General features: G+C 39.4%; 1 protein-coding gene across 1 annotated transcript in view; it reads right to left on the reverse strand.

Annotated features, from left to right (window-relative positions):
• The window catches only part of HEPHL1 (hephaestin like 1), a 94,161-nt gene that overhangs the window by 30,220 nt on the left and 51,925 nt on the right, over nt 1-12,016 (reverse strand). The window contains exons 9-10 of the mRNA XM_077113239.1: nt 4,142-4,353; nt 2,235-2,385 (exon numbers count right to left, since the gene is read on the reverse strand). Coding sequence (XP_076969354.1) covers nt 2,235-2,385; nt 4,142-4,353 — 363 coding nt within the window. The remainder of the gene's footprint in view (nt 1-2,234; nt 2,386-4,141; nt 4,354-12,016) is intronic.

Raw genomic sequence — 12,016 nt, forward strand, 5'->3', positions numbered from 1 at the left:
TATGATAACTTATACTCTCTTACCCCAATCAAATACTGAAGGGACCTTGAATAATAATTTCTTAGATAATGAAAATTTTATTTCTCCTGAGTAGCAAATAGTTCTTATCTTTTGCATCAACCCCAATCCATTGATAATGGCTACCTGGAGCTCTGCTTGAGAAGCATTTAGAGACCATATTTAGACCTGTGGGGATGAATGCCACGAGGGAATAGGTGCGGGTGCAAATAGCTATGTCTCATACTTGATGTCCCATATATAGATGAAGATTGTCTATTTCCTCCTTCCCTTCCCCCCTTCCTCCTTCTCTATCTTTCTTTCCACATGAATAACTGCTATTAGAATCCCATTGTCAAATAAAATTATTTTTTAATTCTATGTCTGCAGAACTTGTGGTGCTTGGCATATTTCCTCTAATATCTGGACTTATTCATAGAAATTCCAAGAAGGCCTGGGGCTTCTGAGAATATTTCAAATTATAGAGAAAAGAACTCAACACTTTCCAAAGAAAAGCTTTGATAATGCTTTTGAAAATAAATTATCTAAATCTTTCTCATAAAATTTTGAACATGTATCTGTGTAAATCAGGGTGCTGATAAACTTAGTCCTCAGCAGCTGATAGAGAACTTCTCTTATCTAATTCTTGTTTAGAACCTCTCTGCTTAGATCATTTATTCATTAACATATTCATTCAACAAAGACCTTTTAAATTCTGACTATGTAGCAGGCACAACGCAAGGCACTGTGTACCATGTGAAGCCCTTTTTCTTTCATATTGTTGCTTTCTTCCTTCTCCAACTCCATGCAAGAAAGAGAGATCTTAATTTATAATTAACATGAAATTTGAATTGAGATATCTTATGTTCCGTGAATTTTAGTTTAGAAATTATATATTGTGCATTTCCAAAACTACGAAAATGAATCTTGCATTGCCAAACCGGATTTGACATGGTCCATTGGGTTATTTAATGTTTTCTATGTAAGCTCTTCTCTTATAACCCATTACTTTTACAATTTAGCTTTTCTACTAGGGAATTGTTATGTTTCCTCATTTTTAGCTTTGTTTCCCTTTTTTACTGGCTACTAAGAAGCTCAGAAACAAATTTAGTATTCAGTTACAGCAAAAATTTTTGTAGAAGATATTGAAAATGCAACATCTCTATGCATTCTGTTCCTCAGTCCAAGGGGCTGCGTTGGTATGAAGCATCCAGGACCATGGGAGTCTGTGGATCGGCTGCTGTGCATCACTAGGAACCTTGGGGTTTTTTTTTCTGACTTTTGGGATGGGGTGGAGGGGCAGCTGGGAGCTATTTTTTAAAAGCTACAATTTTTAAAAGGCTATGTAGTTAATAGATATTATCCTTGGTCCTAAACAAGCAGTTTAGCACCTGTTAACCTTTAGCACCTTGCTTTAAGCACTTGTGTTGGCCACCCACTCTTGCAGGCATTTAATTTTGGACTCTTGCACATTCCTCTGCCATCTAAGTAGTGTGTCCAAGACCAGTTAGAATCCACCAATTTGTCGCCACCAATTACAAGGTGGTTTGCTATTGTAGCAATTGCTATAAGAGAGACTGAGAGGGAGAATTAAGGAATGCCTTAATTGTATGGAGGGCAAAGCGGAGTGGAAGGAATTATATCAGGTGGAGTGATCAGGTGACATCTGCATAGAGAACTGAATGAAATAAGAGCGTGAGCTGCACAAAACATGGGAAGAGAACCTTCTAGGCAGTGGGAACAGCACATGAAACGGCCCTGAGGCAAGAATGGGGTTAGCCACACACTCCTGCAGGCTAGTATTTAACATGTTAGTATTTAACAAATTAATACTTAATGCTGTATCATACGACTTGATAAGAGATATTTTGCTGTATAATGATAATCTCTGATTACCACACTGCATTATTAGACTGGATGTTATTCTGAAGCCAGGAGTGGGCATTTTTTCAGACATTTTCTCCTTTTGTGATATAATGTGATCTTTGCTAGTTCAAATTTTGTTTTGCTCCGTCTAAGGCCAATAAAGTTTAAAAAGTGTTAATTATGCTTCAAAATATCTCTGGGAGATAGGGAAGTTGCACCACAACTTGTGAAGATGAAGAAATGAATGACCCAAGAAATAACTTACTTATAGCCAGGAAACCAAAATTAAGATAGTTAAAACATTTCCCAAATATTTCACTTCAAATGCAACTAAGCTTTTCATTTATAGGAGGGAAAGTCATTTTTCATACCATGCATTCGGTTGGAATTCACAAACTCTTTGTCTTCTTTGTCAACACTGAAGGGACGCCAGGTAAACTTCTGAATGTTTTCATCAAGATACCTGCTCAGATTCTCATCAAAGACTGTGAAGAGTAGGTAAAATTCCTTGTCTATTCCTTTCTATGGTGAAGAAAGAAACAAATACATAACAAGTGCAGCCTGGAGAAATTCTTATAGCTTCACCTTCAACCTCAGTCATAGATTCACCATGCTATTTTGCAAATCAGGATTCTGAGCATGAGTCTGATGAATTTATTCCATGTGTGAGGAATTTTTCTTTCTCCGTATATCCTTGCCCTTCTCATATGACTTCCTCAGTCCCTGATTAGAATCCTTTCTAACTCGGTGGTACTCCGGTTGTCAGGCTTGTTGCATCAGCCCAATCTCTCCCTCTGACTTCATCTCCTTGTACTCAGCCCTCAGCTCACTCTAGCCACACTGGCCTTTTTGCTCTTCCATGAATATACCAACCTCAGGGCTTTTCATGTTATTCCTACTGCTTAAAGGTTAAATAAATATTTCATGAATTGAAAATAACGTTTCACCTAGCCAAATGAATATCTCTCTCAACCAAATCCCAGGTAAGAGTGTTTCAGATAACTATAATTTTTTTTTATGAATTTTGTGTACATGGACCGACCCTGAACAGCACTTAGCTCAGGCAACAACTCCCACAGTCTATAAGATGCTTCTAGCAAACAAAGTTAGTATTTAATGGCACAAAATCAGAGCTAACTTACAAATATTTTCTGGCACTCAATCTCCTTGGGCGAGGTTTAGCTGGCAAAAAGCAGAGTAGTTATGTTGGAGAGAGGACAAAGTTATATAAAGTCCTATGTTCTACTGCTCACTTTTACTACACACTGAGTATATTTCCCGGGATATCACTCAATATCTCTGAGTCTCAGTTTCTTCAGCTTTAAAGTAGGGACAATCATTCTGCTTTGCCTTGTATGACTGTTGCTCTGTGAGATATGTATAAATATTCAGTCTTACTACATATCCATTGTTGAGGGTCCATTCAGAGGGTCAGGGGAACCTTGTTCCTCCAATAGACACTTCTGGGATTGGCCTTTCATGCAGAGACACAAAAATCTACACTGAATCAAGATACTCTGTCTTTAAAATCTAGTGATTCCTTTAAAGCTAGAAATGAATCCATATAAGACCAAACACTATAAAATAAACAATTTAAATACATTTTATAGCTATTTCTGATTGGTGAAGTAATTCCAAATTGTTAAATGACTGGATTTTCCTCTTTAGATCAGTGCATTTAATATCATGTAGACATAGCTTAAAATGTTGTGCTTTGCCACAATAACCAATGCAACTATCCAGGCCTCCAATGGCTTTCTTGTTCCTTCAGCCATGGTCATTAACTTCCAGTTTACAGTGGCTCTTAGTCTAGAGCCCTGGTTTTCAACTTTAGCTGAACATTGGAATCACATGGAGATTCTGATTTAATTAGTCTGAGCACCTGAATAAAAGATGTTTAAAAGGTGTCCAGGTGATTCTAATGTGCAGGCAAGTTTGAGAAATCCTCTCCTAAAGGAAAGGATCACAATTATCATTCTGTATAGATCTGAGAAGATTCCAGAATCAAAACATGCAAAAGAATGAGGCCCAGTGAATTACAGCCACAACAAGCAGAACTCCTGGGTTTCTGGGTGGGCATCATCTCTTACTTTGGAAATTCGTATCTTAAATTTACAATACCAGAAATAAGAACAACAAACACACTCTGTAGAAGCCAGTTTCAAGAGGAAGGAGGAGAAATCGTTTTTTGTAATTATCACTATCTAATCTCTAACCATATTACTGCCCTCTCCCACATACAACCCTGAGAAGAACTTGCTGACATCTGATGGCTTACCTGTGTCCCATTAGCATTGAGAACTCCCTTTTTACAGACCAGCAAAGGCCCTACAAGGCCAGAGCTGGTGTCCTTGATTGGTTCAACTGCAGAGAAGTATAGATAAGTCAGACAGGGGGGATCACCAGCTTCTGGGCTTACACTTTCAGGAACTGTCCACCTATATGTGAAAGCTTCACCTGGTTTTACATGTGCCCCTGGTTTCAGAAATCCTGAGGAGATAAATAAAACAGTTACTCAAATAACAGCCAAGAACATTACACTTGTCAGATGAGGTCATCCAGCCTGGGTATCTCTTTCTGATGATGACATATTTTGCCCAAGGACAGTTCTCTCTTGTGTAGCCTACCAGAGGAGGCCACTGCCAAAGTCTGCTGTTTTATGAGATAGAAATTTAAATCAAAGGATTATCTTCCTTATAGGTTGCCGTGCTGATCTGAAAGTATTATGTACCCCAGAAAAGCCATATTTAATTCTGATTCTGTCTTGTGGAAGCAACCATTTCTTTTAATCCTGATTCAGTATTGTAAATTGAAATCATCTGATTAGATTATCTCCACAGAGATGCAGATGTGACTCCACCCATTTCAGGTAGGTTTTGATTAGTATACTGGAATCCTTTTCCTTTAAAAGAAGAAACATTTTGGAGAGAGAAACGACAAAGCTGACAGAAACTTCAGAGCAGAGCTGACACAGATGCCAATACTTGGAAAACAGAAACACGGATGCTTAGAGCCCAGCAGATGTCACCATGAAATGTTAAGCAAGCCAGAACCTGGAAAGAGCCAAGGGAAGCCAAAAGATGAAGGCCAGCCCCAGAGAAGCAAAATGAGGAACCTGTACAGGGACAGAGACTGAAAGCAATGGCGCCCAGGAGCAAGGGACAAGCAGATGCCAGCCACGGGACTACCCAGCTGACAGAGGTGTTCCTGACCCATCGGCCTTTCTTGAATTAAATTATCCTTCCCTGGATGCATTAGTTTGGACATTTATACAGGCTCAGAACTGTAACCTTGTAACTTATTAAATTTTTCTTTTTAAAAGCCATTCCAGTTCTTGCATATCGCATTTCAGCAGCTTGTAAACCAACACAGTTGCCTATTATTTCTTATTCAGATATCCAGTTGGCAAATAGTAACAGAGTGATAGTTGTCCATTCAACAATTAGATGCAAATTTATGAAATATCATTAAGTGCCTTTTATTGGGAATATATTATACTTGGCTATGCAGATGATAACCCCAGTTCAGCAAGAGCCCTGTCTTTAGAGAGTTTGCAATCTAGGAGGCGAACTAGTAAACAACCCAAATAACTATAAGCTGGAGGTGGTAAGTGAATGCTCAAGGATAAAAAGCTGAAAACTGGCAAATCTGGGGGTTGAAACTCAGGTGCATCTGATTTCAAAGATTGTGCATTTAACCTCCACACTGTATTCCCAGATGAATGTGCTGAATCTCTCCCACTAGATTGAGGCTAGAGTTCTATCACGTCCAACACTTTGCAAAAAGGTGCCAAATAAATTTGTTCAGTTAAAAAATAGAAAATAAACATTTTGACTGTCTCTGACCTTCCTTCTGCAGACACACACAAAAAGTCATTCTGAGCATTTTAACCTAAAAAGAAGAGGGCATACACAGGTACAGGGATCAGAGAGGGTGAGGATGGGCCAGGGGAGAGGGAATTCTACATCCATTCCTTCCCCCTCTGTCCCCTCATCATCACCACAAAGCCTGCTCTCAACCTGGTCTGGATTCACACTTGGGCATGAAGAAGTAACTTATGCAGCTGTGCCAGTTTGAAAGGATATATGTACCCTAGAAAAGCCATGTTTTAATCTTAATCCCATTTTGTAAAGGCAGCTGTTTCTTCTTATCCTTATTCAGTACTGTATGTTTGAAACTGTGACTAGATCATCTCCCTGGAGATGTGACTCAATCAAGAGTGGTTGTTAGGCTGGATTAGGTGGAGACGTCTCATCCTGTTTCAGGCGGGTCTTGATTACTTTACTGGAATCATATAAAAGAGAATAACAAGAGAGAAAGCCAGGAGATTCTGAGAGAGCAGAACGATGTAGCCAAAAGAAGCAGAGAGTCCATTAGCCAGTGATCTTTGGAGATGAAGAAGAAAAATGCCTCCCAGGGAGCTTCATGAAACAGGAAGCCAGGTGGGGAAGCTAGCAGATGATGCCTTGCTTACCATGTGCCCTTCTAGCTGAGGGGGAAACTGTGACTGTGTTTGCCATGTGCCTTTTCACTTTGAGAGAGAAACCCTGAACTTCATCAGACTTCTTGAATCAAGGTATCATTCCATAGATGCCTTAGATTGGACATTTCTATACACTTGTTTTAATTGGTACATTTTCTGGGTCTTAGAACTGTAAACTTGTAACTTATTAACTTACCCTTTTAAAAAGTTGTTCCAGTGAATAAAAAAGTATTCCCCTTTGGGGAATGGTGAGAAAGGGGGAAAATTCAGCTTCCCCAAATTGAATTCTTGATATTCAAGAATCAAGTGCAGACAACCAAAGCTATAGGCTGAGCCCCAAATCTTGGGGTTTGTTCATATGAAATTTAACCCCACAAAGGATAGGTCAAGCCTACTTAAAATTAGGCCTAAGAGACTTCCAGAGAAGATGGCGGCTTAGTAAGACGCGCGGGTCTTAGTTCCTCCTCCAGAACAGCTACTAGGAAAGTAGAAACAACACAGAACAGCTCCCGGAGCCACGACAGACACCAAGAAGACAGAGTACCCCATTCTGGAACAGCTGACTGCCTGGGAGAACCTGCTCCGGTGAGATCGCCGAGGGGCGCGGGCTTCCCCGGGCCGGGACGGCAGGCAGCCGGAGTCCCTCCCTCCCTCCTTCCCGGGCCGGCTGGGAGAATTTGACAGGCGGTCCCCTCAAGCCGCGGCAGCTGGCGCTGCCCCCCCACGCATGGCCCCCCAGACCAGCTGGGAGAATTGGATCGGAGATCCCCAAGCCGCGGAGAATGGCAACCGGGGTCCCTTCCAAACACGTGGCTTTCCGGTCCGGCTGGGAATGGTGGATAGGCACTCCCCCTAGCCGCAGCGGCTGGGGCCCCCTCGCCACGCTTGGCGCCCCGGGCCGGCTGGGAAATTTGGACAGGCGCTCCCCCAAGCCGCGGAGGCTGGCAACCCTCCCCACGCACGGATCCCTGGGCCGGCTGTGAGATTTGGATTGGCACTCCCCCAAGCCGCTTCGGCTGGCGACCCCCCCACACACACACAGCGAGAGTTTTCCAAACTTAAAGGAGCCACAGCATCTTTTACCGGTGGGACCCACAGACAGATGACCACCACGAACGTGACCTACTGGGCAGGATAAGAAAAATGGAGCCCAGAGATTTCACAGAAAAATCTTTCAACCTGCTGGATCTCACACCCAGGGAAATCTGATTAAATGCCCAGACGCCAGCAGAAGACAATGGATCGCGCTCAGAAAATCGAAGATATGGCCCAGTCAAAGGAACAAACCAATAGTTCAAATGAGATACAGGAACTGAGACAACTAATGCTGAATATACGAACAGAAATGGAAAACCTCTTCAAAAACAAAATCGATAAATTGAGGGAGGACATGAAGAAGACATGGGCTGAACAAAAAGAAGAAATAGAAAGTCTGAAAAAACAAATCACAGAACTTATGGGAGTGAAGGACAAAGTAGAAAAGATGGAAAAAACAATAGATACCTACAATGGTAGATTTAAAGAGACAGAAGCTAGAATTAGTGAATTGGAGGATGGAACATCTGAATTCCAAAAAGAAACAGAAACTATAGGGAAAAGAATGGAAAAATTCGAACAGGGGATCAGGGAATTGAATGACAATATGAAGCGCACAAATATACGTGTTGTGGGTGTCCCAGAAGGAGAAGAGAAGGGAAAAGGAGGAGAAAAACTAATGGAATAAATTATCACTGAAAATTTCCCAACTCTTATGAAAGACCTAAAATTACAGATCCAAGAAGTGCAGCACACCCCAAAGAGATTAGACCCAAATAGGCATCCTCCAAGGCACTTACTAGTTAGAATGTCAGAGGTCAAAGAGAAAGAGAGGATCTTGAAAGCAGCAAGAGAAAAACAATCCATCACATACAAGGGAAATCTAATAAGACTATGTGTAGATTTCTCAGCAGAAACCGTGGAAGCTAGAAGACAGTGGGATAATATATTTAAATTACTAAAAGAGAAAAACTGCCAACCAAGACTTCTATATCCAGCAAAATTGTCCTTCAAAAATGAGGGAGAAATCAAAACATTTTCAGACAAAAAGTCACTGAGAGAATTTGTGACCAAGAGACCAGCTCTGCAAGAAATACTAAAGGGAGCACTAGAGTCAGATACAAAAAGACAGAAGAGAGAGGTATAGAGAAGAGTGTAGAAAGAAGGAAAATCAGATATGATATATATAATACAAAAGGCAAAATGTTAGAGGAAAATATTATCCAAACAGTAATAACACTAAATGTTAATGGACTGAATTTCCCAATCAAAAGATATAGATTGGCAGAATGGATTAAAAAACAGGATCTTTTTTTTATGCTGTCTACAGGAAACACATCTTAGACCCAAAGATAAACATAGGTTGAAAGTGAAAGGTTGGGGAAAGATATTTCATGCAAATAACAACCAGAAAAGAGCAGGAGTGGCTATACTAATATCCAACAAATTAGACTTCAAATGTAAAACAGTTAAAAGAGACAAAGAAGGACACTATATACTAATAAAAGGAACAATTCAACAAGAAGACATAACAATCATAAATATTTATGCACCGAACCAGAATGCCCCAAAATACGTGAGGAATACACTGCAAACACTGAAAAGGGAAATAGATACATATACCATAATAGTTGGAGACTTCAATTCACCACTCTCATCAATGGACAGAACATCTAGACAGAGGATCAATAAAGAAATAGAGAATCTGAATATTACAATAAATGAGCTAGACTTAACAGACATTTATAGGACATTACATCCCACAACAGCAGGATACACCTTTTTCTCAAGTGTTCATGAATCATTCTCAAAGATAGACCATATGCTGGGTCACAAAGAAAGTCTTAACAAATTTAAAAAGATTGAAATCATACACAACACTTTCTCGGATCATAAAAGAATGAAGTTGGAAATCAATAATAGGCAGAGTGCCAGAAAATTCACAAATACGTGGAGGCTCAACAACACACTCTTAAACAACGAGTGGGTCAAGGAAGAAATTGCAAGAGAAATTAGCAAATACCTCGAGGCGAATGAAAACGAAAACACAACATATCAAAACCTATGGGACGTAGCAAAGGCAGTGCTAAGAGGGAAATTTATTGCTCTAAATGCCTATATCAGAAAAGAAGAAAAGGCAAAAATGCAGGAATTAACTGTCCACTTGGAAGACCTGGAGAAAGAACAGCAAACTAACCCCAAAGCAAGCAAAAGGAAAGAAATAATAAAGATTAGAGCATAAAAAGATGAAATTGAAAACAATAGAGAAAATCAATAAGACCAGAAGTTGGTTCTATGAGAAAATCAATAAGATTGATGGGCCCTTAGCAAGACTGAAAAAAAGAAAAAGAGAGAGGATGCAAATAAATAAGATCAGAAATGGAAGAGGAGACATAACCACTGACCTCACAGAAATAAAGGAGGTAATAACAGGATACTATGAACAACTTGATGCTAATAAATACAACAATTTAGATGAAATGGACGGGTTCCTGGAAAGGCATGAACAACCAACTTTGACTCAAAGTTGAAATAGATGACCTCAACAAACCAATCACAAGTAAAGAAATTGAATCAATCATTCAAAAGCTTCCTAAAAAGAAAAGTCCAGACCAAACGGCTTCACATGTGAATTCTATCAAACATTCCAGAAAGAATTAGTACCAACTCTCCTCAAACTCTTCAAAAAAATCGAAGTGGAGGGAAAGCTACCTAATTCATTCTATGAAGCCAACATCACCCTCATACCAAAACCAGGCAAAGATATTACAAAAAAAAGAAAACTACAGGCCAATCTCTCTAATGAATATAGATGCAAAAATCCTCAACAAAATTCTAACAAATCGAATCCAACAACACATTAAAAGAATTATACATCATGAACAAGTAGGATTCATCCCAGGTATGCAAGGATGGTTCACATAAGAAAATCAATTAATGTAATACACCACATCAACAAATCAAAGCAGAAAAATCACATGATCATCTCAATTGATGCAGAGAAGGCATTTGACAAGATTCAACATCCTTTCCTGTTGAAAACACTTCAAAAGATAGGAATACAAGGGAACTTCCTTAAAATGATAGAGGGAATATATGAAAAACCCACAGCTAATATCATCCTCAATGGGGAAAAATTGAAAACTTTCCCCCTAAGATCAGGAACAAGACAAGGATGTCCATTATCACCACTATTATTCAACATTGTGTTGGAGGTTCTAGCCAGAGCAATTAGACAAGAAAAAGACATACAAGGCATCAAAATTGGAAAGGAAGAAGTAAAACTATCACTGTTTGCAGACGATATGATACTGTACGTCGAAAGCCTGGAAAAATCCACAACAAAACTACTAGAGCTAATAAATGAGTACAGCAATGTAGCAGGTTACAAGATCAACATTCAAAAATCTGTAGCATTTCTATACATTAGTAATGAACAAGCTGAGGGGGAAATCAAGAAATGAATCGCATTTACAATTGCAACTAAAAGAATAAAATACCTAGGAATAAATTTAACTAAAGAGACAAAAAACCTATACAAAGAAAACTACAAAAAACTGTTAAAAGAAATCACAGAAGACCTAAATAGATGGAAGGGCATACTGTGTTCATGGATTGGAAGACTAAATATAGTTAAGATGTCAATCCTACCTAAATTGATTTACCGATTCAATGCAATACCAATCAAAATCCCTACAACTTATTTTTCGGAAATAGAAAAACCAATAAGCAAATTTATCTGGAAGGGCAGGGTGCCCCGAATTCCTAAAAGTATCTTGAGGAAAAAAAACGAAGCTGGAGGTCTCACGCTGCCAGACTTTAAGGCATATTATGAAGCCACAGTGGTCAAAACAGCATGGTATTGGCATAAAGATAGATATATCGACCAATGGAATCGAACAGAGTGCTCAGATATAGACCCTCTCATCTATGGACATTTGATCTTTGATAAGGCAGTCAAGCCAACTCACCTGGGACAGAGCAGTCTCTTCAATAAATGGTGCCTAGAGAACTGGATATCCATATGCAAAAAAATGAAAGAAGACCCCTATCTCACACCCTATACAAAAGTTAACTCAAAATGGATCAAAGATCTAAACATTAGGTCTAAGACCATAAAACAGTTAGAGGAAAATGTTGGGAGATATCTTATGAAACTTACAATTGGAGGCAGTTTTATGGACCTTAAACCTAAAGCAGGAGCACTGAAGAAAGAAAGAAATAAATGGGAGCACCTGAAAATTAAACACTTTTGTGCATCAAAGAACTTCATCAAGAAAGTAGAAAGATAGCCTACACAATGGGAGACAATATTTGGAAATGACATATCAGATAAAGGTCTAGTATCCAGAATTTATAAAGAGATTGTCCAACTCAACAACAAAAAGACAGCCAACCCAATTACAAAATGGGAAAAAGACTTGAACAGACACCTCTCAGAAGAGGAAATACAAATGGCCAAAAGGCACATGAAGAGATGCTCAATGTCCCTGGCCATTAGAGAAATGCAAATCAAAACCACAATGAGATATCATCTCACACCCACCAGAATGGCCATTATCAACAAAACAGAAAATGACAAGTGCTGGAGAGGACGCAGAGAAAGAGGCACACTTATCCACTGTTGGTGGGAAT

Source organism: Tamandua tetradactyla, chromosome 8 (assembly GCF_023851605.1).
Source record: "Tamandua tetradactyla isolate mTamTet1 chromosome 8, mTamTet1.pri, whole genome shotgun sequence".
Classification (NCBI taxonomy): Eukaryota; Metazoa; Chordata; class Mammalia; order Pilosa; family Myrmecophagidae; genus Tamandua; species Tamandua tetradactyla.